The 27,388-nt window shown below is 39.1% G+C and overlaps 3 protein-coding genes across 6 annotated transcripts; 1 reads left to right on the top strand and 2 right to left on the bottom strand.

The window, feature by feature from the left end:
* Nucleotides 1-413: 413 nt before the first annotated feature.
* Nucleotides 414-17,547, bottom strand: LOC113503144 (protein wech). 3 transcript variants are annotated; one of them, XM_026884981.1, is made up of 2 exons: nucleotides 17,155-17,547; nucleotides 414-6,325 (listed from the first exon to the last, which is right to left on the bottom strand). In XM_026884981.1, the coding sequence occupies exon 2, from the start codon at nucleotides 6,297-6,299 to the stop codon at nucleotides 3,948-3,950; it is 2,352 nt and encodes a 783-aa protein (XP_026740782.1). In that variant the 5' UTR covers nucleotides 6,300-6,325; nucleotides 17,155-17,547; the 3' UTR covers nucleotides 414-3,947. The 3 variants fall into 3 exon arrangements, with proteins under 3 accessions (XP_026740782.1, XP_026740774.1, XP_026740767.1); XM_026884973.1 differs by having other exon boundaries at nucleotides 17,159-17,547; XM_026884966.1 differs by having other exon boundaries at nucleotides 17,169-17,546.
* Nucleotides 8,476-27,331, top strand: LOC113503128 (DNA replication licensing factor MCM4). 2 transcript variants are annotated; one of them, XM_026884957.1, is made up of 18 exons: nucleotides 8,476-10,465; nucleotides 17,853-18,028; nucleotides 18,391-18,516; nucleotides 18,798-18,964; nucleotides 20,523-20,684; nucleotides 20,958-21,056; nucleotides 21,541-21,673; nucleotides 21,995-22,237; nucleotides 22,510-22,738; nucleotides 23,163-23,357; nucleotides 23,664-23,840; nucleotides 24,077-24,164; nucleotides 24,418-24,578; nucleotides 24,961-25,084; nucleotides 25,506-25,612; nucleotides 25,939-26,073; nucleotides 26,542-26,752; nucleotides 27,166-27,331. In XM_026884957.1, the coding sequence occupies exons 2-18, from the start codon at nucleotides 17,896-17,898 to the stop codon at nucleotides 27,259-27,261; spliced, it is 2,586 nt and encodes an 861-aa protein (XP_026740758.1). In that variant the 5' UTR covers nucleotides 8,476-10,465; nucleotides 17,853-17,895; the 3' UTR covers nucleotides 27,262-27,331. The 2 variants fall into 2 exon arrangements, with proteins under 2 accessions (XP_026740758.1, XP_026740750.1); XM_026884949.1 differs by having other exon boundaries at nucleotides 8,476-10,479.
* Nucleotides 19,255-20,149, bottom strand: LOC113503233 (E3 ubiquitin-protein ligase TRIM38-like). Its single transcript, XM_026885121.1, has 2 exons — nucleotides 19,790-20,149; nucleotides 19,255-19,530 (listed from the first exon to the last, which is right to left on the bottom strand). The coding sequence occupies exons 1-2, from the start codon at nucleotides 20,057-20,059 to the stop codon at nucleotides 19,318-19,320; spliced, it is 483 nt and encodes a 160-aa protein (XP_026740922.1). The 5' UTR covers nucleotides 20,060-20,149; the 3' UTR covers nucleotides 19,255-19,317.
* Nucleotides 27,332-27,388: the final 57 nt, after the last annotated feature.

Genomic DNA, 27,388 nt, shown 5'->3' with positions numbered 1-27,388 from the left:
TTCTGCTGCGGAGCAACTAGTGACCAGATGGCGGCTGCGAGCCCCGGCACCGGCGGGAGCCTGAGACAGCACGAGCGCGGACATTCAGACAGGTTCAGGTTGCATGCGCCGGCAGCACTCTACGAGAGCACCGGCCGCACTATAGGGGAATTGCTTTGCAAATCCATTTAGTTTCAATCGACAATAGAATCGGTTTATACTAAAATTATGAGATTCGTTGTCGGCTAAAAAACATACTGTGATCGAAATAAAGAAACAATCTATTGAAATCATAATAATGATAAAAAAATGCATTTCATGCAACACATTATTTTAAAAATAACGTAATACTTTAATAATGGCACTGAACAAAAAGTAAACGTTAAATTCCATCACTTAATTAGTGGAAAAGATAAATATTTAATTATTAATTCATATGCGGATTCCGTCAACAACGTTAAGACGCAAGACACTGCACATATTAATCCTAACTTAACGCATCACGGCGCGGTTTTCGTTTTACTATTTCATTTATTTCCATTTTATTAAATACGTTAAATATTAAATACATTAAGGTTAACAATTCACACACTATATTTACTTAGGTATCGTAATAAAAAAATAATTCATACTATGTACACGTAATATACGTATTATGTAATGTGTTTAACTTTAGAAGCCCTGCTACGAATTTACAAGGTGATGAATAAGTACAAATTTGCTTTCAAGTGGAGTAAACGTGATTATAATATTAAAAGGAAAGGTCACGCTACAAATTTCCCAGAACTTTCCGCGCTGGAATTTTTTCGGTTTCTTGCGAAACTGGCACATTGTTGATAATTATTTTGTTCGAGGCAGTGACGACACTAAGTATAACGAGTTTAATTCGCAATGTCGCTATCACAATAGGGGTAAGTAAGACTGTAGGGGAGAGAAGTGAACCGATTCGAAAACCGCACCAACGTCAGCGTACTAACACGACGGCTAAATAAATCGCACTCGACGCTAAACTTATCAAGTTGTGTGCTACGTAATTCCTTCAAACAATAATTTTCCATCTTAAGTATTTAATTTCAGACTCATATTCCAGTCAACGTTATCTATAATTATCAGTACCTTAATTACGTCTACTGCACTCCGTTACTAGAAAATTTTTGTTTGAAGTATCGAGTTAGGCGTACCTACAAGAACTTAGACGACTTACCCTAGCATAACCTAAGTACAAACGTGAAAATTTATATCTAACCGTAGCCTAACTTAGTGTTATATTATATTATGCTGTAGGTTATTGAAACGGCGTTGATTACGCAATGTACATGAGCTACTACCTCGAAGGGTTACAAGATCTAGCGGACAAACTGCACTCTGCGGAGTTACTTGGACTAAGGATAGATGACGACTTTGTAATCATATTTAAAGCTATGGGAAACTATCGTGCGACGAACTTGGAAGCCCTGACTCAAGGACGAAGTAAGGTAACCTCACAATGAGCGCTTGTGGAGGCCTTCGCCCTCACGTCAGCCCCAATCGAGGGTATAAGGACTGCAACGCAGAAAGATAAAACTAGATACAGTAACATCCACATGAACAGTCCGTCCGAGGAAACTATCAAGTTTATACAAGTTAGCTTACTATATTCCAATTCACTATAAATTTTATTTACTTATATTTAATTTGAAGTTCTAATAAGCTGTAACATTGTTATACAATACGCAACTAGTGCTTTATGGAGGAAAAGATATTGTTTAAAAATGGAGATCGAGTAAAAAGAAACCTAGGGCTTTGTTTGGTGCGAATCCTCGTTGCTTTCGAGGCCTGCTCGCAGTAGCACGACTGAAAGGCCTGCCTCGGGCGAGGCGCGACGCATTGCACATAATTAAGCTCCAGCTTGTATCAAGCCACAGTCGTGAGGTAACATATTATATAGAACAATCGCTTTCCCCCCATTCAGCTCCCGATTATGACACAAGATATCATACATTACAATAATCCCGTAAACATACATGGTTTTCATACAATCTGTCATCATCGAACAATTCTCTAACTACATTTCATCAAAAACTGCAATTGATTGCAAACGATAAATTGTAGGATAACTTAGATGACGCATCGTTTTTGTGACTTGGCGTTAGAAAAATAAAATATATAATAAATATTATAATAAATTCATGCTAGTGCGTTTGTCAAATTATTGAAAACCATGACGGGAGAATGAGTGCGCACACATCTAACACGACACAGGAGTGCTCACTTAACCTTCTCGCATGCAACCTAACTTATATTTAACGTTTATCTAAGAGATAATTAGATTAAGTGAACACAAAGGACTGAACACATAGGATTTATATCAAACTCTATAACATACATTTTGAAAAATATCATATAAATTTAATAGATTTTTTATTCAAAAGAATTTCACTATAATATTTGAACTAATATGATTTTTTTTATTTGTATACGACCACGCGAATAATAACTAATTGAAATTATTATTAATTTAGCATAGGATTATCTATAAATTAGCTAGGAGGGCAGGAGTGCGCGGGGGCGTCCCGGCGCACGCACTCGCTGCCCGCTTGTAGTGACCGCGGGTTGTTACGCGCTGACTAATACCTCCGACTGGCCTATCATATAATATACTAAATAAAATGTTAAAAAACGACGCCACGCCATACACATACCGTTCTAATTCATTACTAACGTTACGTTCACTAAACCCGAACAAGCCGGCAGTCAAAAGTTTGCGACAAAAGTAAATTACGAAATATAAAAAAAAAATCTTTCACATATTACGTATGAAAATAAAAATATCACGTCTCATAAGCGAATACGACGATAAGATCATCGGCTAAGATTCCAAACGAGATACGTTCGTATGTTATTCGCCGTGTTCAATAATACTTAGAATTTTGGTTAACTCGCGCGACACCGCATGCCGACGCCGCCCTCCACCGGCGCTACTCGGCATCTTTAAGACAGTCTTCTGAAGTCAGTCTTAAAGTTTTATTGCATTGATTTCTTTGCTCATCCATACACATTCACATCCCATCGTATCAAGCCGCGAAAAAAGAAGAAGCTAAGAGCGATAAGAAGTCAACTCCGCATCGGGACCAAACGAACGTGGAGCCGCGCCCGCTGCGCCTCCGACACGACACACGCTCTCGGTACTAGTCCCGTGTGCGCAGCGCATGCTCCGACCGTTCTGGAAGGTTCTCTACGTTTGTTTGGTCCAAAGCATATGAATACGAACAAAGTCTAGCCGAGCGCGGCTAAGACCACCGCCGCGCTCCTAACTACAATAAAAATATATGCACCTAAATCATTATGCAAAATAACTTATTATAAAAATACATATCAACGTCTGCATTAATCAATTAACCAAGTTAAAAAACGCAAAAATGTAACATTGTGGAAAAATACTTTTCAAGTTATCCTTTAATTTATCTCACATAAAAACATCTTTTACATCACATTGTGATCCACTATAAGTCTATCTGTACGATTGTTCTATTCGATTATATTAGCGATACATCGCAGGGGAACGGACCGGAGTACATTATAAGTAATCGACATTAAATATTTAGTGCACCGACTATATGAGTTTGGTGTTTATCTACGGATATACAGTTAATATGACAGCTATTTATAATTGCGGCATCTAAATTACATAGTAAATTACACTGCAAACATTGTTTGGTCCTTATAGACTAGTCAAATGCGGAAACAAAATCAAAGTACTGGTAACGAAAAATTATCAGGACTTCAGGAGAATATGTTCCGACCACCGACGTATAGTCAATGGGCAAAAAAACATTCTCCACTCAAGCTAGGCTCGTACGTAATTTTTCCAAATGTTAATAATAAAATTGGCACATTGTCAAATAAATCACAAATTAAACGAAACAAAATAAAATACAGCGGACCTTAGGTCCACGAACTTAATTGGCCTTAACTTTACAATAATTAGTTTAATATACTTTGATGTATTGCTTGCCGTGGGAGGTAATGTCGCGCGCGGTGTCCGGGAGCGTCTCGAACAACACAACTAGGTAGCCCTCGGGCGTGAGGGCCACGTCGCTGGGCCGGTCCTTGTCGTCGAGCCCGGGGCTCTTCAGGTCCACAGCCCACAGAATACGCAGTTCAGAAGTAAACACTAACACACGGTGGTTTTTGGAATCGGCCACTATAATTCGTCCGTCGTCGTCAGTCACTATCCCTGAGGGGCGATTGAGTTCACCGATACCAGAACCTTCACGACCGACACAATGCAAAACCTTAGACAACGTCGGGTCCACCATCAACAGGCGATGGTTCTCAAAGTCTGACACTATGATGTTGCCTGAAGTCGTGAAGCACACACCGCGCGGCGTCGTCGGTCCCTTCAGCATCTTAGCTGGGTTAGCACCTTCGAACACGAACTTTGTAATGTAGGTCCCGTCACTGGTGAATAACTGAATACGATGATTACGTGTATCAGTTACTACTATATTACCTAAAGTATTTACAGCAACATCCCACGGGTACTGGAATTGTCCGCACTCTTTACCAAACGAGCCAAACTTAAGGATAAAGTTACCCGAAGATGTGAATATTTGCACTCGATGATTGTCTTTGTCAATCACTATGATGCGTCCGTACGTGTCCGTGGTGATGCCGGCCGGGAGGTCGAACTCCCCGGGGCCCGTGCCTTTAGAGCCGAACATAGTTTTAAATTCTCCTCTACTGTTAAATATTTGAATACGATTGTTTCTTCTATCAGCAACAATAATATTTCCTTCTCTATCTACACAGAGTCCCCAGGGTCTGGAGACTTGCCCTTCATCTTGGCCTTCGCGGGCGAACGAGAACATTGGTACGCCAGGGACAGGGCTTCTTGTGGGCCTCACTGTCACAGACATCCAATATCCGGGAATCGCTTGTCCGATCCCACGGGCCGGGTTAGAATCCATGGCTAAGCTTGACGATATGCTATGATCATAGTAACTAGTAGAGCGTGTATGTGACGAAGAGTAGTCTGATAGGGATCTTAAACTACTAGATCCTGACATGTTATAGTTGAGATGCGGGAAATTCTGACCAGACTGCAGAGCCTGCAGCGACAGTAAAGACTGGCGAGCAGCTTGCATCGAGGATGCTGAGTTAAGCGAGTGCAATGCACTCGACGGCGCAGACTGTACGTCGCACTGCCTTTTCAACTGGTCGACTAAGTCATAATTCGGAGGTATGAACACTATTCGTTCTTCTGTCATATACATATTCTTAAACATACAAGAGAAGTAATCAACTTGAGCTCTGCCCTTTTCCTTCGCCATAAATAAGTCAATCCCTTCAGAGTCCATGCTACGAACTAAGGTCTCATTCGTATGAGCTAATCCAGCTAATATACCTCTAAGTGTATTCATATGATCCGTCAATTCGTTTAATTTAGATTGACGCATTTTTTCTACTTTATCCAATAAATACTTTTCGCGATCTTCGATAGCCTGTGCATAGCAGCGCATCGCCTTTCTTATTTTCATGTTAGCCTCTGCAGACTCTTTTTCATAAGCCTTTGACATCGCTACAGCACGATCTATTGCCGTTTTAATCGCCTTTGTGCCCGCCTTCGTATCTTCTATCGCTCTAAATACGCCGATGCGACACATATCAAGAGCGCCTTTAATGGGTGAGTAACTGTGGTCTTTGTGCACCCAAAGCGTACATTCTTGACATATGAAGACGATACATCCCTCACAGTAAAATCTAACAGGATCGCCGTGGATCTCGCAAAACATGATTTCCTTCTCGTTATTGACCGAGTTCGGTCTAACACCTATAGGAGATATTTGGTGTATAGGCAGCAGAGTATGTTCTCTGAGTTGACAATCAGATGTAACTTTGTGACAACATTCGTGACAAAACAGGTCGTTACACTCGAGACAGCGCGTGGTCGGCGTGCGCTCCTCGCAGCGGAAGCAGGTGATGGACACCGAGGACGAGGTGCCGGGCGAGCCGCTCGAGTTGTCTTCTTTGGATTGGTGCTGATGGTTGTTATTGGATGTTACATTGTACTCACGACAGATGGGCCCCAGCGGGTTCTGTATGGAGCTGCACGACGGCAGCGCCCAGATGTCGTAGGGCATGGACGACGGGGCGGAGGTGGCAGGCCCGCCGCCGCCCTGCATGCCCGGCCCCGGCTTGTTCATGTTCTCCAGAAGGTTGCAGATGATGTGCGTCATGGCAAGAGGGTCTTCCTGCTCGTTGGGTCCCGTACCAGAGGCTGTCGACGTCGAAGGCAGACTTGATGCTAACGACTGCGTCAGATTTGCGAACGACGTCATCGTACGCTTACGTTACGTCATGAGAGCTGTAACAAGCAAACGCGGTGTTATTTTTGTAAACCACTGGGAGGTAATGATAATGGAGTCCGTTGTAAAATTTAAAACGCGATGAGAATGCCACGCTCTTGTATTAAATACCACAGCAGCATGCTATAGCCTACGTAAACACTTTGGAATAACTGTTACATCAGTATTAATTTTTATTGGAAATTAGGCAGGTTATTTTAAATTTAAATTTAAGTAATAACTAGGCAATAAGTTTTCGAACTGAAGGCACAGGAATTAAAATAATCATTCAACCACTATTACTCACATTCAAAACACTACAACAACATAATTTATTTACTATTTGTAAACAACTAATTGCCGGCACTGTCACAAAACAAAAATAATATTACTTAAAAATAAATAAATGAACTAATAACAAAATGGACGCAGAACGCACCCTAGCGATGCTTCTGCGATGAACTGATGGTTGCACTGAATCTTTTCATATGGTGCAGTTCGCGAAAAAAAAATCCATCCCAAAATCTTTTGTGCGCGCCCTACCACTACCCCTTGTTATATTGTAGGTAGTGAGAGAGTGAGACGGCAACACTTAATGGAAGAGGGTGCGATAGAGAACTCTATGTGTCGCATTCCAAATTTTCCATAATTTAGATAAGGAGGTTTGCTATGATTAGGGTTGGCAAGGGACTGCGGACGTAGTAGTCAGAGAATTCGCAAGTGTTTGGAATTTATTTCAATGGGTATTGTTGTGGCAGTAAGCTGTAGGAAATTGTACAGAGTTGAAGCGTGCAATAAGTAATTTTACAAAACGCTGTTTTAATTAGTTTTGTTTTATAAATCACATTATCAGAAAAGATTCAGCATTAATAAAACCGACAACTGTTGTACATCCCAATAGACCCGAGTATCAGTATCGTATAACGTAATCAACGGGCGGATGTGTGACGGAGACAAAACTAGTTGTCATAGAAAAGAAAGGGACGGGAACTATTTCCTATTATCGAGATTTTATATTTTGGGAGGCGCAGCGGTGGCAACGGGGCACATGCATCATGACCTTGTGAGGCGAGTGCGCGTGAGGCAGGTCTGGGTAGGCCCTATCGCGGCCATCTTGACGCCCCCGCTCCCCGAACTCAGAAGTGCGTAGGGTGCCGAAAATCGATGCCTTCCCTAGCTGCCCTTACGTTCTACGAAGGGCGAAACCGCGGATAAAAATGCTGTAATAATATCACGATGCCAGGACTACGACTACTACTAAGTTCAATATAACATGGGCAACAATGGCATGAAAGTAAAAGTATTCGAGTCAATCGAGTACGCATTTAAAATACCACACTAAAAAATTCAAACAACTTGCTGCGAGATTCAATTTATACGTTAGATACGTTTTTGTCATACCTACAATAACTTTAAATGTATCCGTGGCCCGAATTCAAGTTGAGTCAGGCACCGAATATCGAATATCGATTCGAGGCAATCGAATAAAACTAAAATAATGAACATGTATAATGATTCTGTGATGACAAAAACTGAGTGTTAAAATGAAGATATTTTGCAAATAGATTTGAATTCCACCCCTTACAGCGCAAAGGGGTGGGATATTTTCACGGGCAATATTACTAAGGGGTAAGATAAAGATGCAATAACGCTAAAAGCAAATCTCCACTTTAAAGACTCAACATTTATTGCAAACGAAGCGACAAATAAACATCACTAAATAGATCCAAACAGAAAGTTTTATGGGCTTGTTAACTAGTTTCTAATTACGTGACGTAAAATTATCTTCAAAAAATGAATTAAAGATTGTGAAATTCTGTCGATCAACAAATCGGCAAGTTTTTTGGAAGATAAACAACTAGGTATAAATAAAATGCAAATTCATCTGTTATTACATATCAGCTGCGTTGCCGCGAAGATAGTAAAGTCAAAGGAGGAGGCCGTTCATAACAAAATCCGTAAACTATGGACTATGACGTCACTGTTTACGCACATCTAACAGCCAGAACCACATTTAGTATTTATAAATACACCTACTATGTCGTCGAATAAGCATAAAATACGACCGAAAATAGTCTTAAAAAGAACTCGTAAAGTATGAGTCATAATAATGAAATGCGTGATTAAACACAGATTTACCTCTAAAAGTTCAAAATAAAGTCAACAGTGTCTATATTTTTGACCATTCTTATAAATCCAGGGGTAATACGATTGTTGGACTTAGATCTAAAATGCTATCGATCTAGGAAAGGCTACGTATAGTAATAAAACGTCTACAGGTGGTAGTAACGCATAGAAAACGTAAATACACAATGTGCCTTGCTGTGCACAAAGCCTCGTAAGTGCAGGTAAAGTTCTTTGTACATTTGTAGTAGAAAAAATGAAAGCTGTTTTTTTTTTGTATGGGAAGAAACAATAGTTTTGTGCAGATCGGGAGTGTTACCGAGTTCCGCGCCCACCGGCTTACTAATGGGCAGTGGAAGCTAAACTTCGAAGTAAAACTAAATAGTAAAGTAAGTAAGCTAACGTCTGCCTTCGAATCATTTTTATAAGGAACTCGTTGAATTGCTCAAAAGTATAATAACTATAGATGGTAGATGGTATCTTAAACAAATGTCTTTTCCATGCTTTTCATGACATAGTGCCATGTATCATCTCTAACGCTTTTAGAAATGACATTCTTTTTATGACTAGGGGAATCTGATCAAACGCACAAGATATCCATCCCGAGCCCTTTAAGAGTCGAGCCCAGATCATGAAAGAAGCTTAACGTCCTGCAAGCTTCGAATTCCCAAATCCAAGAAATTTCATCATTTACCTAATATTTGTTTAAACATAATAAATTACTCACAGGCTACCTCCTTCCCGCAATAAAACGATAAATAAATACATTATCTACAGAAACAAGTAATAAAGACAATAAGCCAAACGTTTAGCACCGCTGTCCCGAGTTAGAAAAATCTACCTGAATGAGGGACAAGCTCCGTTGTCGACGACTCATTCAGAATTACTACAAATAGAAATATTTGCAACACGATTTCATTTTAGGATAGTAAAACAACAAATTTCATACAGATACCAATTTCAATGGAGGTTTTGTTCATAAATGATTTGCTTTTTTATTACGTTCCTTTTTTTAATTATCAATGTGTTATGCAATTGCCAGTTATAGATGTGGCCAAAAGCTGGCATTTAACAAGCCTATCTATCAAGTACGTAAGTCGGGTTACTCGCTCCTGTTACAGCAAAAAATAAACCTGTATCGTATTGTAGCGAATAGGGCCACGCACTGTACATCTTAGGACTATAGACATGCTTTATGCCTGGAGCAGATTGGTGTTAAGAATATGATTGTTTACGACATATTTAATACTGAATTCTTAATAAATCTGTTGCTTTCACCGTAGTCAGCGAACTACTTATTCTGGCAGTCTAATCAACGGATTCTGCTGATAGCTTGATTCTGCTGAACTTTACATGAAGTGACTCTCTCTGTGCGACCGTCACAATCCATTTAATTAGGTAAGACTGGTTCCATTCCAAAAAAGCTTCCGCAAAATTTTCGTCAGTTTCCTGGAAATCTGTCCCGAATATCCCACATTAGACGTAACACGTCTCAAAACATAAAGAGACACGAAATCCGTAATCCGTCAGATCCGGTGGATTAACAAGCGTCCCACGGCGCGGAGCTCCGACGTCACGATATCCACGATTCAGGGCGAGCAACACAACTTGTTTACCATGGCTACACAAGTGTAGGCATTGTAGATATATTTTCCGACATTATGAGTCATGCGTCCGCCAGGTGATTGTCTCAACTGTAATACGATACGTTAGCTACTACGGTCGATCACTCATTGGTGACAGCAAATGACAATCAACCTTATTGCTCTGAAATACATGTCAATGTCTCTAACGAGCTGTGACTAGTAACGTTCATAGTAGCATCTGCAAGGCTTGACTAACATAGACATTGTTGGATAGGTCAACGAAATATGGTGGACATATTTTTTTGTCGTTGGTTCATTTCAAAGCTAAGAGGTCATATCAGTCTAAGATGACTTGGAGTTAATGCCTAATGTTTTTATCAGTGATAACGTTATAAATAAACTTAATAAATAGTGGCAATAGATAACAGCTGTCCATCGCAGACTGCCGAGGTACTAAGTCCGTAGTGAGTAAAAAAATAGCCTGTTTTTGTCAGGTTGTTGTTTTCATCATTGAAATAAATACTTAAACCATTAATCAAAACATTTCGTAATAATGATGGTTTCATTAATGATCAATACTTATTATAATATTAATTACCTAGCTAGCTTTTGTTAAAGATCAAAAATAGGAGAAATATTGTGTGATTAGGCAAAAATGTTTTGAGTTGGAATTTCGTATTTACACGTGTCAAACATTACAACTAAAGTTAGGTCTTTGACATTTCTGTTGTGCTGCAGATTCATCGCATATTTAAATAACATGACTCATGGAATCATTCACTTCATCAATCATTCATTCATGTCCTCACAACTGTTCTTTATTTGAATTACGTTCGAATTGAGAATTTCTAGTACGTTTTGTTTTTTTTTTGTCAGGGCAAGGTACATTGCTCCTTGCTATGGAAAAAAAAAATGGCCAGTCAACAGGTTCCAAACAGTGACTGCTCGACGCGCCCATCGTGCTAAAGATACACTTGAGAAGGAGTTTCTCGTAACAACAGTCTACTGTGGAAATAAGGGTGGTTATTTTTAAATTATTTGATTTTTTGACAGTTTTATTTAAAAGACCATTTGTCTTAATCTACCGATGGTTGGATTTAGGAAGACGACGTGATGGCTCGACGCCGCAATAAGATTTTGCAAAATTTATATAATCGCTACATTATCCGAATTAAACTGCAAGTTATACCATTTTAACTAATGTAACTGGGACCAATGCAACAATTCTTGCACTATTTAAATACTGAAATCTGAAAAATGTAAGATGGTGATTAATTGGATTGCCGTGATTGTAAAATTTGAATATTTCGATGCTTGAATATTTACGTTTTAATCATGTCATAGCGGCTGAGTGAATTTGAATGAAGCATCGCTGGAGCGAAGATTGAATCCCAAATATACTGGCTTCAATACAAATATCTTACCAATGATCTAGACATTTTTGTGTTCGTAAAGTTGAGACATTTTATGGGAGAAAGGCGTTTTTAAATAACAGAAGACATAAAAGGAGAGTTCTTTCAAATACGAATAAAGCAAGAGCGTTACACTTTAAAAAAATAAAGAAATAATCTTAAAGCTCTAAAGAAAAATCTGGATGAAATCAGAAAGATTTTTCCACTATCAAAACAAGGCCAACTTTTGCCCTCGCACTAGCAAGTTAGTCCTTTAATGATCCACATTTAACGATACATTGTAAAACAGACAAGCTAATCTCGAGTGTCCTCGAGTACCTACTTAACACACTTACACCTTTTGTTACGGAACTACAAAATAAATTAATATCAGCGGAAGCAATCGATAAGTGTTCAATGTAAGCACAATTCTACGTAGAGTAAGTAGGCTAGCTTCCACAGCACGCTGATGCAACGCTTTGGAAACCGAGTGACTCAGAACTCTCAGAAAACTATGAAATTGTTAAAACCAGCGTCGATACGATAGTTGCCAAATAAAATAAATTATTCAAGAGGGAAGCTTTGCTGATTAGGAGAAAGGTTGTTCCGGTCTTGAGCGATCATTTTTAAACATCGAAGATAGTAGGTTGTTACTTCAACTTACCTGATTATTAAAAATGTTTTTAATGTAGAAAAAAATCGTGTGTCTAGAAAGCCAAGCCTAAATATACACTTAAGATAATAGGCCACCAAAAATAATTGCGCAGTAAAAATACAATAAGAAAGTGATAAAACGAAGACTCATAACTTAAGAATTTATTGACAGGATGCTGAATGATAAGCACCATACACATTTCCTATTATCAATATCTACATCAATTGAAATTATGAATAAATAATTGTCATCATAATGCGTACATACCGAATGATTTACTAAGCATCACGCAATTTCTATAACAATAAACTGGGTGATGTAGTAAAACGAATGTGGTATTTTCTTGGCAGCGTAGACAAAAAACTTGGTAATGTCATTCGCATGCATTCTGGATTTGTTGATGGCGCGAACGCAATAAGATTTTATGCCCAATTCAGGGCGGAATGTGGCTCGTGAAGATAAAAGACAATGTCTAGATTACTTTAGCTTTTTAAACGAAATAAAACAGTGAAATGAAGATATTTTTCGCCATTTCGAGCAATTTACAAATGGCGGCGAAAGTGTGGGTAGTAATGGCAATCCCGCTCGAGTAATTTCCCCGACCCTCGCACGTACGGACCCGTGCCGAGTCAGTAGCTTTACATGCCCCTAAATAATCAAAACCAGATCCTGAGCCCCAGCCCTGCCCCGAGCAGCGCCGTAAGCCGCAGTGTGTGCCCCACGGTGGGGCGCCATTCGCTGCCAATATCAGGCCAAATATTTAAGGAGAGGAAGAAGAAATTACGCTTTAGAACAGGAGCTATATATAAGTTAGTTGTTTAACAATAGTCGAAGAGATAATGTCAATAATCGATATGTATATGATGACTACCGTCCTTTATGATTGTGACGCCCACTACTTTATTCGGAAGCACCCTTATACATCAAAGGCCTAACAAATAAGGTTTCTCCTTCGTAAACAAGGTTTCGTATTTATACATTCTGTACATATATTACTGTGAACCCACACGCAAGCATTTAGCTTAATTGGTAGAGTCAACGGCAACATTAGTGATGCATCACGCGTTGCCGGACTCGTTAAAAAATTGTTCTGCGCCCTTTGTATTGATTTTGAGTCGTTTGTTATAAACTATCAATGCATGTTGTAAAAAGAGTTCACGGGCAAGAGTTACAATTATAAACATTACTGAAAAAAATAAATATCACGATTGTTACAGGAAAACTGAACATTATAGTTATTATTTACTGTCAAGAATGTGACAATAGACACGTTCATATGTTACTCATGGGTAAGGAATGAACTAGTTAATTATTCAAAGTTAATTCCATAGTTTTTCCTATTATTTCCACGGGCATCATGAAAATTTAAGGTATAAAGTGGCTTGTTATTCCGTAAATAATTTAATATGCAGGCACAAAGCCTGTCTAATCTCTACAGTTAAGCATAGACAAAATAGAGGGGAAAATCATGAGCACAATTTCCGTCCGTAGATTATTTCGGCTACTGTGGGAAGAGACACAGCTGGTCGAACAATTTTTACGTGACTAGTAATTTTAGACTATGTATGCTATTATTTGAATCTATCTATCAATTAGAAGCCTAAAATTTAGTGAAAGTTTTCAAGCGGGGATGGAAAGTTACGCGAATAATTGAATACGTAGGAAGCGTCTCAAGTATTGGAGATATCGTAGATGTGGACCGTGTATACGTAGGTGTATATATATAATTGCGCAGCAAGTTGTGAGGGGTGAACAGGGCTTGGCGCATGCGATCTCGAAGCTCGAAGGGTAACGGCAGGATTACCTTGCTTGAGATTACAAGAAATATGCCCCCTTACACAGCTACAGAAATCAATAGTTTTCCCTAATCCCCACTAAGGTCGAAGCTCCCTTTTATTTTAAATATATTTGATGGGGCAAGTTATCAAAGAATACTTTGAAAATGAAGTATGTGCGGACTTTAATATATTTTTCAATCGGTTTACTCTTTTTTTATGAATAGATGATTCATAATTAATACTAATTGTAAAAGTTATCCATTTAAACGTAGTTATTTAAGATCCTTACAATACAGTTCCCTATATTTTTTCTCTGTTCCGTGTAAGGCCAAGATTTAAACTCGTAAATTAGATTAAAATGTATTCGCGTCCTGCCAAACAAATTAATCAAATCAAAAAACACTAGCCAATAGTTTAAATATTAAAACAAATTGCCACAGATTATGCAAAGTGAACATTCACTGATAATATGAATTGATTTGTATTCAAATGGTAATTAGCCGTATAAATATTACCTATGTTTATATATTTAAAATACATATCACGTTATTAGCATTTTTAAATAATTTTCACGGTAGTTCGGAATAGATAATAATACATCTGGACAAATTGTGTAATAAATTTAGAAGTGCTTAAAATAACGTGCTTTACACAAATATTTGAACATATTTTTTAGATAACGAATCTATGAATTTTAAAGGATTTTTAAATGACTTCATCAGTGGATAGTAACTTAATCTTTACACGTTACTTTTTGACAAAAAAAAATAATCTGAGAGAAGAACTTTTCGTTTAAGAATTTTGAAACCTTAGCGTAAAGTAAATACGTCTTCCATATACGAAGACCAAGCTTTCATATCAAGAGACTTGGAAAAAATAAACAAAATATAACGAAAATTTCCCTTACATTAAAGACCGTAGTACATTAATTAACCATTAACCGACATTAAAGTTTAAATACTTGTTTTCACGAGTTACGTGAATTCCGAGTAAAGCTGTAACTTCATATGGTTTCCCTTACTTTATACGTGGAAACAGTTCTATAGCCGAGCTTTTTTATTGTTCCGACAGTCACTGAAGCCCTTCGCCTTAACTTCTAGTTATGCCTATCGTAGGAAAGTTGTTCAAGCGCTGTTTATCTACTAAGATTTGTAGTTTATTCTCAGATCAAATTTGTAATGGTTTCTTAGGTTTACGCGAAAGTTAGACATTGAAACGAAACTACTATTACGGATATTATCGCGGTCAGGAACTAAGATCTTAAATTAAACCGCAATAAAATCCGTAAAAGTAGTTTCATTTCAAATTTGTAAGCTAAATATGTGTAAAACCTAGGTTGGCGTATCCCTGCAATCGACTAGACGAGCGTCGTCGCTGTTATTGTTTCTTAGCAAATGCTTTCACGTCGACCCCAGTGAGGGCAAACGAATTTCTTCACAGGGTAGTCAGCTATAAAATATCGATTCCAGTATTCTCAAAGAAAGACATGTAAAAATGATAATATATCCTATTTGACTTTTTCCTAACGATTAAATCCTTAACTACACGTATACAGGGACAAGGAGACAGAAGTTGATCATTGATTTTCAGCTAAATGCGGCGTGATTGGAAATCGACCAAAATATAGGTCAGAAAAATTAGATGTTTTAAAAATTGAAGTCCAACTTCGAAAATAAACTACCGAAATAGGCACAGAACATTTTCAGTCTTTTCGAAGTTATTGACGTCAAATAGATTTTGGTGCATAAGCTATCTACATTTACGACAAAAAAGGCCATCTTAATCCAATTAACTGATTTTTATATGCGAGATAACAAGTCATCATGATCTATCATTGATAATAAGGATTGTCACTCAGTGACTCAGTTTTTATAGTTTCAGACAGACTCTCTGCGGCTATCATTTGGACTTTGGATATCTTTCATAGGTTAAAGAAATTGCCTCTAAAACCTCTACTCCCTGCCTTACCTCTGGGACCATCACATTCAATTCCTTGAAAATATAAGTATCTTACACCATATAAAAAATTGAATAGTAATATATAGAATATTTGCATTTATTGTACATTACAACCCGTTACTGTCCCATGCAACAATTGGCTACAGAAAACAAAATTATCTGTACAATAGTACTAACCTAACTAAAATGTTGCTTTTTTCCATGAAACTAGTTATCAAAATCCTGCACACCTAAAACCAAACCAAAGAGGTTGTATAGCAACTAAGCGGAACAGTTCATCTGTCTTTAAAGAAAAAAGTAATCAAAAAGTAAAATGTGAATAAAAATAAATCAATACTTGTATTAATAACACAATAAATATTAACAAACAAAGATTAAGAAATTAATAAGCATTTCATTATTAATAAAATACATAAATAATAATTAATACTACTTAAAATCTTTTTAAACATTGTCAAAAAGGTTTTATTAACAATGGATTTAAAATGCAAACTCAGTAGGTACCAGCAATGTCACCCCACACAAAAAATTGTGCATTGGCTTGCAGAGTTCAATGACCTCTGTCTACAACAACTCAACATGCAAACATGAATGGGCAGAAAATATGCCTTCTTGTACAATGGATAGTCAAAGAAAACTATTCAAAATATATTTCTCTACCTTATTAATTATTTTTTATTGTAATTGTTGTATACCCACAGAATAACAAAAATGAAAAACATTTTTTTTTTAATTATTATTTTTAAGTTACTAAGTAACTAGAGACATTACACACATTTTTTTAATGTCACTGATATTTATAAATTCCGTTTATTAAAAAAAATAACTGCCTTGAACTTTGAAAAAGGAAAGTGAAAAGCCATGTTTGTTATTGATTTTGTGTGGCATCACTTAATCAATATTCAACATTTTGAAAAACTAATTTCTTTTTATTTCAGTATTCACTTCTGTTGGTGCATTTGAATTATATTTCAAATTTTCAAAGCACTTGGGCTTAGGTACTTTTTTTTTGTAAATAAACAAACACATATGTATTTTTTTACACAAGTGTTGGCTTGCATTTTTGATAGTTCAGTCCATGAGAAAATTATTGGTAATTAAGATTATAGTATTCTTGTGATCTTTGATAAATAGCGACTAATTATATTATTAAATATAAACCTAATACGCAACAATAATTTCTGTATTACGAAAAACTTTAAGGAGCCTAATTAAACATTTATAGCACAAAGGTAACTATTTGTGATGACCAGTTAACATGCGTGGAGTCCTATTTAGTTAATACGTCTCGTGTTCGTCGTATCCAGGACCTTTACAATGAAATGCATGCAGAGATAAAATGATTCATCGCCGTACCTACCGACACTTACCGAAATATCTCCAGTCCTTGTGGGAGAATCGCTGAATCACAAGTAAACATACGTACTACGCATTAATGCGTAAACACTTTTCATTGTCCATTAACGTATCTTACTTGTCCTCTACGAAGATAATTATTCACAAAAATATTTCTACAATGCAGGTAGATTGCACAAAGATAGCTTTTATAACGCCAATCAATAATTTAGCATAGAACATTGATTCTGATAATTTTATTGCACTAGTTTTAAATACTGCTGAGCATCACAATCGCTTTTATTTCGCAATAATCGTTTATATTTATTTATTATCATAAAATAACACCGTAAAAACATCAGCGGTGAATGAACGATCAATTGATTTAAAAAAGTTTCTTCTCTTGTTTATGGATCGTTGACAACAATAGAGTTGTACTCGTAGTCCAACGCCTAACAACTTGTTTAGTTGTTTTTGTTACTTCTTCAGTAATAATAATGAATAACAAAATTTACGGTAAACAATTAATGATAGTCATAAGCTATTATTTTTTCATACTAATTAAAAAAAAATCTTTAAAGTTGAAAACTGCAACTCATATAGTCGATTTGTAAAGCCTTTGATCAAGTTCAGACAAGTTGACAGTTACTGTCATTATTTCGCGCCAAATGGTAAATAACCTGCAGTGAAGTGAAGCCGCGTTTGTTTATTGTTAACAGAAAACAACGTTAAACTTTGTTAAGTAAGTGTTTAATACGAAACATGTCGACGCCGTCTAAACGCCCATCGTCTCAGGCGTCCTCAGATGCACCTACACCGTCGCGCAGGACGCGATCGTCGCAACAATTGGTTGTACCAGAAACTCCACAGCGATCCAGCGGCACTCCGTCGAAAGGTACTAGAATAGATCTTAATTGCAATTTATTTGCTTAAGTTGTATCGTATGGGCTTTGGATTGTAAAAGATAAAGCTTCGAAGCTTTTATTAGACCCATTATTAAGCGGTTCTTGGTGTTTTGTAACTTTGATGTGTCGTGCCCTTTAAAGGTTGTTTTTTAAGTTACCCTGTAAGCGAATAAGACTCACGCGAGCAAAACATAAGTCATAACTTCTCTGTATGCTTATAATTGTAAGGATAAAAACACTCCTTCATCACCTTTATATCCTTCAGGTCATAATTAATTGTGTCACTAAACAACTCTACCCTGAGACTTGTATAAACTTGTATCTCAATATTGCCACCTTATTGTATTTACAGATGGAACCCCCAGCACTCCTCAAGGGACTCCACAGACACCGGGGACCCCCAGACGAACCCCACGCACACCAAGAGATCTGGGCCCTGGCACATCACCTGCTCGTGCCCTAGCTTCCAGTCCACTTGGTATGTCTGTCTCATTTAAAATCATTAATAAGATTTGCATGGGACTTAGTCTTTGTGCAAACCACAATGATTAAATAACTTAATAAAAATGAAAAAAAAACTTGTGGAAATACTTTGCTGATCAAATTAAAATTCAAGTTTAATGAATCAACCTACCTAACCACCAGAGTAAATAGTCTCATTTACTGTTAAATACCAATAATTATTATTGCAGCATTTACTAAGTTGTAAATAAACACTCAATAGCGCTATACTAATACATTCCCACAAAATTCTTGCAGGCACCGACATAGACATGAGTTCCCCTCTGAACTATGGCACACCGAGTTCCCTAAGCACGCCGCGGTCCAACCTGCGCGGCGCCATGACGCCCGCCCGCCAGCGCTCGGACCTGCGCAGCCAGCACTCGCGGAATGTGCCCCTGCCAGCGCCCACACCCACAAGAGGGGTATGTATTTTTACAATTATGTTTCTATTTTGAAAGGAATAAATAATTATATGTTTTGAGTATATGTACGTCTCTGTATGTGCATAGATAGAATTCGGAAGTGTAATCTGGTTAGAAAATTAGTTACTTTGAATTAAAAATTAACAGGATAATATTAGACTTGTCTGGACACTTTGCAAACGCAAGTCTACGTATTTTCGTCTTAGCTAAATATGATTTATTTTTATGGCCATATTTATAATTTCTGCATCATACCACACAACTAACATTTGAAAAAAAAAACAGCAGCATCATGTAATATTTTTGCTTATTATATTAAATTATATTCACAATACAATATTTGGTACATGAATTTACATTTTACGCGTGAACTTTGAATGTATGCTGGTTATAAGTTCTACGAAAGGTATCTTGAGCCATTTGACAAGACAGTATAATGCTGGCATGATCACACTGATCTTGAGACATACAACTACAGTATTGTTGAAGTCTGTCCCATTTATATTTTGCATCTCACTGAACACCTTTCTAAAGTCTTCTGTTGAGGCCCCTTCCTCCTTTTGTTGCTGAAAATAATGTTAAAAGAATGGTTATGTAACTTAACATTATTAATAGTTAGTAAGTTGACTCTACTGTGGCTTAAGGATGAGGCAAAGTTAATTGACTGTCTCAGTTAATGATACAACAATCTAGGCTGAGGTGGGGTCAAATAAATACACTTGTTTCTACAGGCATTAAGTACTTATTGGAGGGAAATGGATAAATCATTCAAATATCGTACGACATCTTGTTATCGGCCTTCCCCCAAAGCTATGGATCTCATACCTTAGCAAAGTCGACGTTGAAGGCGCAAGCGCGGCACAGCGGACACACAATAAAGTCTGGCTTCTCTCGCACCCTCCAATACTGGTCCAGACATCTCTCGCAGAACCTGTGGCCGCACGTCAGCGCCGCGGGGTCGAAAATAGAGGACAAACAGATCCTGCAGCTGCTCAGTATAGAGGACGCCTTCACGTCTAAACTCGATGCGGACTCCAGCTCGCCGCGAGCGATGGAAGCGCGGCGTTTCATCAAATCACACTTGGAATCGCGCATTTTTTCTATTTTTTACTTGTTAACTGTAATTTTTTTGTATTTTCCCATTTTTTGTTGGCAGGTGTCAGTTTTGAGGTTTTATTGTTTTTTAGATGTATGTTATCAATTCGGTTTTTATTTGGAGGTCTGTTGAAAGGAGTTCCTGTATTTTGAGATTCAAAACTGACTGCACCGATAACCAAATTACAAAGTCACCACGCCAAACTCCCTGATCCCAGCCTCATTGACCCATTTCGAGCTCTGCATAGGCCAAGAATTTGTGTGATCCACGATCGCTTAGTTGTGAGTGTAGGTGTCTTTGTGAATTTGACTTAAATGTTTCCCCCCTTGACACGAGGATTGAACCAGTGAACCATTACACTAGCGTTTCTTTATCGTAAGCATTCTCTCAGCTTTTACTTTGCAGTCTAATCTAGCGCATAACGCGACACATACGTTGTTAATCAAGTAATTTAATCAACAGCTGGAAGAAGCAGACGTACCATCAAGTGAGCCGCAACTGGTGGTGTGGGGTACCGACGTGGCCATCGCCGAGTGCCGCGATAAGTTCATCAAGTTCATCCAGAGGTTCGCTGAGCCTAACGCCGTCACTAATGAGCCGCTGTACGGCCAGAAGCTAGAGGAGGTAAAGGGAAAATACTTAAATAAAAATAAAAAAATATGATCCAGGCCCCTCTTTTGATCTGATTTGTAATATACTGAAAGACCTACCTACTAGAGTTTCAAATTAATGAAGCTATGAATTAATCATTTTGCTAATTTTAACGTTGTAATGTACTAAGTATTTTCTAAATCTTACTCAGTCCTTTTTTAGACTTAGAATGTAATAATAATAATTATATCTGTACTTGTCACTGTACTTTCTAAAATGATATAATAATGTCTTATCTTTCGTCAGATAAACACACTGGAAGAACCCTTCCTAGATGTAGACTGCGAGCACGTCAAAATTTTTGACCCTAAACTGCATCGACAACTGATCTGCTACCCACAAGAGGTAAGTCTTCATTTATCGCAAAATCACGCACTTTGTCTTCATGATCCCCAGTCCTCATTAATAACCATAAATAAATCACGGTTTTGAAGCAAACCCAGCCGTATTAAATTTGGAGAAGGAGAATGGAGATGGTTGAAATATAACTTTTACTGTAAGGTATTCAGACCAGGCCGAATTTAATATTTTATTTGAAAGTCTTGCTGCGTGGTGACGTCAGCCGACATGTAGAAACGCATAGCATTATATCAAGTGCCGACCGCGGGGATCCGCTAGCCGTTGAGGAGGGCCGGCGGCCCGGCGTCGCACCCGTCACAACCCCTTGTCATGGGTCTGTTAAGCTAGCGATGTGCAACACTCTGCCTTTCGTCCAGACGCTGGTTAGGACGGCAAGTCGCGTTCGTGCGTTGTTCTTCGCCGTCCCACCTGACGTATTTGCCGCTTGGCTCACATACCCTATCAATGTACTTAAGTAGCTTATCTTTAGGTGGTCCCAGCATTCGACGCGGCCGTGAACGAGTTGTTCTTCGAACGTTACCCAGCCGCCGTGCTCGAGCATCAGATACAAGTGCGGCCGTTCAATGCGCCGCAGCGACACATGAGGGACCTCAACCCTGAAGGTTAATATATAGAAATAACAGAAATACTTGTTATAGGTTACAATACGCGATAATTTTAAAAAAATCGTGGTCTTTCACATGTACTAAACATGTGAAAAATCATTAGATGAATATTTTTTACGTCTTAGAGTAGGCAGAAAATAAATATGAAGCTTCAATCAATGAAATCTGTCTGTTTTTTATGAAAAGGTGTAACGAACTTTGAAGCTTCAGTAAGCAATAATTACTTTGAATAAAGAAACTGTCAAAATGAAGAGCATATCACGACATCGCTGCACGACACTTTCTTCATTATCGTCCAATTTCCACCCATGTCCGTAGACATCGACCAGCTGGTGACGCTGTCAGGCATGGTGATCCGCACGTCGGGGCTGGTCCCGGAGATGCGCGAGGCGTACTTCCGCTGCGCGGTGTGCGGCGCCGCCGCCTGCGCCGAGCTGGAGCGCGGCCGCGTGCCCGAGCCCGCCGCCTGCGCCGTCTGCCACACCGCGCACTCGCACCAGCTCATACACAACCGCTCGCACTTCAGCGACAAGCAGCTCGTCAAGCTGCAGGAGTCGCCCGGTCAGTACACACCCGTGCTCATTGTTAATTAAAACAAAAAAAGACTACACCTTTCTAGGTACTTTTTACTTATGTCGCGGGAATGTTAGGACTCCCAGTCCAACCTTGTCCTACGTGCGAATTGAACCCGCAACACATCGTACACAGTGGGTTTGGCAAAGCATACTTAACGGAATTTTTTAAAAATGTTAAATCAGCAAAACCATCTGTTACTAGTATTGTGGCACTAGATACATGAAAACGTTTATGAACCCACCATTGGTGCCTCGCAGACGACATGCCAGCAGGGCGCACGCCGGCCACGGTGAGCGTGCTGGCGCACGGCGCGCTGGTGGAGGCGGTGGGCGCGGGCGAGCGCGTCCGCGTCACGGGCGTGTTCCGCGCCGCGCCCGCCGCCCTGCACCCGCGCAAGGCCACGCTGCGCGCGCTGCACAGGACGCACGTGGACGCGCTGCACTACCGCAAGGGGCACAGCGACAGGCTGCTCGAGACCGAGGACGGGTAAGGCTAAAGATTCTAATTGCACCACTAGACTGTGCTATTACAGTTAATTACACAGAAAAGTCGCCACATTCAAGTCACACCAAAAGAATTTTAAATAAGTCCAGAAAAGTAAAAAGTATTAAATAACGACCAGCATCAAGTCCTTCAGATAGACGTAAGGGGGGCTTACGCAAACATTCAAATCAAACACCCAGATTCTAAACAAGGCTTCACGTATTGCACAAACACTTATCTTTCACGGGGATTGAACTCAAAACACGTCGCGCACAGTAAGTTTCGCATGGTGACTCTCAACCATTTAGCCATCCGTGCAGTCGAGCGAGCCAAAGGGTCCAATATAATCCACTATTACCGCATGATCAGTTTTTTCCCCTTCTTCCTTATATATTTGAAAACTAATTTCAATCAAACTCATGAACAGCAAAGAGCACCGCTTCCCACCGGAGCGTGTCGAGCTATTCAAAGCTCTGGCCTCCCAGCCCGATAGCTACGAGCGTCTCGCGCGAGCCATCGCGCCATCCATCTACGAGAACCTGGACATCAAGAAGGGCTGTCTGTTGCAACTGTTAGGTGGCACCAAAAAGAACTTCAATGCCGCGGGAAGGACGCATTTCAGGTAGGTTTTTGAACTAATTTATTTGTAATAGGACATTAACCAGTATTATATGTTCAGTTTGATATCCGAAGTCCTTGTTTAAGAGAGGCGTCGTCTTTTTCTCGTGTCGCCGATAGATGTCGCTACTTTTATCGGTTAATTTTTTTGTCTATTTTTACTTACTTATTTGTATTTGTGGTGATGAACTATATTGCGGGACTATAAATACGTAAAAATGCCTTATGATCAGGCTGATTTAGGCTGTAAGGCACCTTCATTATCATATTTACCAAACTTAGATGTTGAAGTAATACCGGGTCGTGGCAGGTCTGAGATCAACATCCTGCTGTGCGGCGACCCTGGCACGAGCAAGTCGCAGCTGCTGCGCTGGGTCCACGCGCTGGTCCCGCGCGCGCAGTACACGTCGGGCCGCGGCTCCTCCGCCGTCGGACTCACCGCTTACGTCAGCAAGGACCCCGACACCCGCCAGCTCGTGTTGCAGACGTCAGTATACACACACCCATTCTAGTTAAAGATACTAGTAAAGCATGCAATCAAACAAAACTATGTATGACAATATTTCTGTTAACAAAAATATATCATAAAAAATGCTTATGGTAATAAAGTCCAATCTACATGGGTCATTTAAAGGTTTCTCAAACATCTGACAAATCAGTGATCAGTCGGTAACGATTGAAGACTGTAATGATTTAAAAATGAATTCATAATTCTTTTTACAGAGGAGCACTAGTACTTGCTGACAATGGTATATGCTGCATTGATGAATTTGACAAGATGAACGACTCAACACGCAGTGTACTACACGAGGTATGTTTCTCTGAATTATTTCGACTCAATAAAATTCGTAAAAACATAGGATAGAGATTCCTTCAACTTAATGATCAGAAAGGAGTGTCAGACTTCTACTGACTAAAACCCACCTATGCTTCATTTGCCATTTGTGTACCAGTTCCGTGGTAACCGGTTTGGACAATCCATTACCCCAGGCGGGCAACTGCTCATGCCTGCAGGATGGTAACATTTTTCTACTTGCATCATAATATCTCATGTTATCCTTCAGGTAATGGAACAACAAACTCTGTCAATCGCGAAGGCGGGCATCATCTGTCAGCTGAACGCGCGCACGTCTATCCTGGCCGCCGCGAACCCCGCCGAGTCGCAGTGGAACAAGAACAAAACTATCGTGGAGAACGTGCAGCTACCTCACACACTGATGTCCAGGTAAGAGTAGTTATAACAGCTATATTATTATAATATAGTCTACTCATGTCAGGTCATCAACTCCTAGCTAGCTCCTAGGGATTGATTGAGATAATAATCTTGCTTACTTTTCAAGGGAGTGTTTAAAACCACGATAGGCACCTACAGACGATTTAAAAACTATGTCACTAGGTTGTACTCCATACGAAAATTCTTTTTCTATTGTTATTTTAAAACCATGGTAAATTAAGTTAAATGCGAAATTCTTGTTTTTCCTAATCTATTAACAACTTTTAATGAATCTATTGCTTATGATTCTTGATGATTATTTGATACTGTACAGTTCCGAAATATTCGTTTTTCATGATGTTTAGTAGAGTTTAATTTACTCTATGCCTTGCAGATTCGATCTAATCTTCTTAGTGCTGGACCCACAAGACGAGGTGTTCGACCGTCGCCTCGCCTCGCATCTTGTGTCACTCTACTACAAAGACTTCACAAACTCACAGGATGACGAGGATATGGTTGTAAGTTAATATTAGTTACACCTTGCAGAAGATAGAGATTTGCTCTTTAGATGGTAGCTGATTTTAATTAATTAAGAAAAGTCAATTAAGCGTTACTGCTGTTAGCTTAGGCTTGGCTTGGGTAGGATATCACAGAAAGAATTTCTGTTGCTAAACCACTTTTGACGTTAGAACTCACCGCAGCGCGTGAGCGAGACCGCACTAGTGTTTTCAATTTCTGCCTTACTGTTGCTTTCTGTACCTTGTCCTGACTTTCTTTCTCTTGTGTGCGTGTGTACAAACTGGTGTTACTGTCAAATAAACTTTCTTCTTCCTGTGTTGTGCACTTTCGGTTTACACAACCCCTACACGCCCTACAATTTCGTTCTGTGCCATGTCTGACTAGTTCTAGCATTACATTGACTGTTTTGCTTATTTGCAGAATATGTCGTTAATGCGCGACTACATAGCGTTCGCGAAGGAGCACGTGCAGCCGACACTCAGTGAGGCCGCGCAGCAGAGACTTATCGACTCCTACGTCGACATGAGGTAACTTATTTATTAAATATTTTTAACACTCTGAAACTTGCAGTAATGTGTTGGGGTCGGCAGCTGTGAAATACCTAGAGAAAATTAAAAGTGTAACAAGGAACAACTGCCTGTTTACAGACTTTTTACCTGTTATCACCCGTAACGACTGAACCCACTATTTAACGTGCCTTCCGAAAAATAGATTAACTAATTAAGTTAAAATATAAAATGATTATGAAATAGATGTCCGCGACTATAATATATCATGTTTTTTTTACATATTCGCTTTTTTTCTTTTTTTTTGTGGTGTCGAAGACTTTTGTAACTTAATTTTTTATTTGTAGACGTGTGGGCAGTGGCCGCGGCCAGATCTCAGCGTATCCGCGTCAGTTGGAGTCGCTCATACGTCTCGCCGAGGCTCATGCTAGACTGCGCTTGTCGCCTGTTGTCGAGGTATCCGACGTCGATGAAGCTTCCAGGTAAGACTCACATCATTAAGTAAAATATTTGTAAATTTTGTATCTGAGAGCACAAGAAATACATTAAATTATATAAAAATTGCGAACAATGCAAAAGCTGATTGTACCAAAAGTTGTCAGTGACGAAATTAAATTAAGTTTTTTTTCTAGCTTATACTGCTTCTAATTTCTATCCCAAGTTATTTCAAACCTGCATTGGCAGTTTGTCGTCACTTCCTATTCTGATAAAACCTAAATCATCTTATCGAAGCTTTATTACTTTTTGTACCACAAACTATAAAATACATCAATACATTTAAGTAAAGATTTCAGGAAGAAAACCCATCACTTGTTTAAGCTCGCACTTATTCATACTTTTTACGTATTTTTATTTCTACAGTCCACCGCTCTACCAATTGAGCTATCGAAGGTATTTTTATTAATATACGTACTTGTATACAATATTCTAACCTCCCTTTATCCCTACAGACTCCACCGCGAAGCCCTGAAGCAGTCTGCCACGGACCCGGCGTCAGGCCGCATCGACGTGGGCATCCTGACGACCGGGCGCGGCGCGGCGGCCCGCAAGCGGCGCGCGGACCTGGCGCAGGCGCTGGCCGCGCTGCTGCAGGCCCTGCCGCGACCGCACACGCTCACGCACAACAAGCTGCTGCAGGACGTTAATGCTAACTCGCAGATTGTGAGTATACATCTTTCATAGGAAAATCTTGTGTAGCGATGTACGTAATTGAACTCCTCTGAAACAGCTCTACGGTTCCGCATGAAATTTAATGTGCATATTAGATAGGTCTGATAATAGAACAACATATTCAATTTTCCTCGAACTTATTTGTACGATAAGATGACGTTACTAAAACAACTAGTTATTTCTAGAATTACTAATTCATTTTGGATCTTTTGCCTTTTGCTAAGTTTTTGCATAATGTTTCCACCCTTCTTTTCCTGATACGAAACCCTCCTGATCTTGCTAACATCTCGAGATATCTCTAACATCAAGACAGGATCCAATATTCAATATTTTTTGCACTCTCGGGTTTCTAATTATAAATGGGTCTCTATCTGTATATACATAAAGGCTAATTTCATTTGCAGACTGTAAGTCGTGACCAGTTGGACGAAGCTCTCCGCGACCTGCAGGACCAGGGCAAGCTCACCGTCGTCAGCCACACGCACATACGATTGATCTGAAACCCTACTTAATTCCATGTTACATTAAGTTTACTTTTGATACCTGTTAAATATAAGCCATATTTTTTAACAATTGTTTTATTCATACAAATAAGTTATTGCTTTATTGGCTTATAACATGAAATGT

The sequence above is a fragment of the Trichoplusia ni genome, chromosome 2 (assembly GCF_003590095.1).
Source record: "Trichoplusia ni isolate ovarian cell line Hi5 chromosome 2, tn1, whole genome shotgun sequence".
In the NCBI taxonomy this organism is placed as follows: Eukaryota; Metazoa; Arthropoda; class Insecta; order Lepidoptera; family Noctuidae; genus Trichoplusia; species Trichoplusia ni.
Note: the sequence above shows the minus strand (reverse complement) of the source record. Positions and strands in the feature narration are given on the sequence as shown.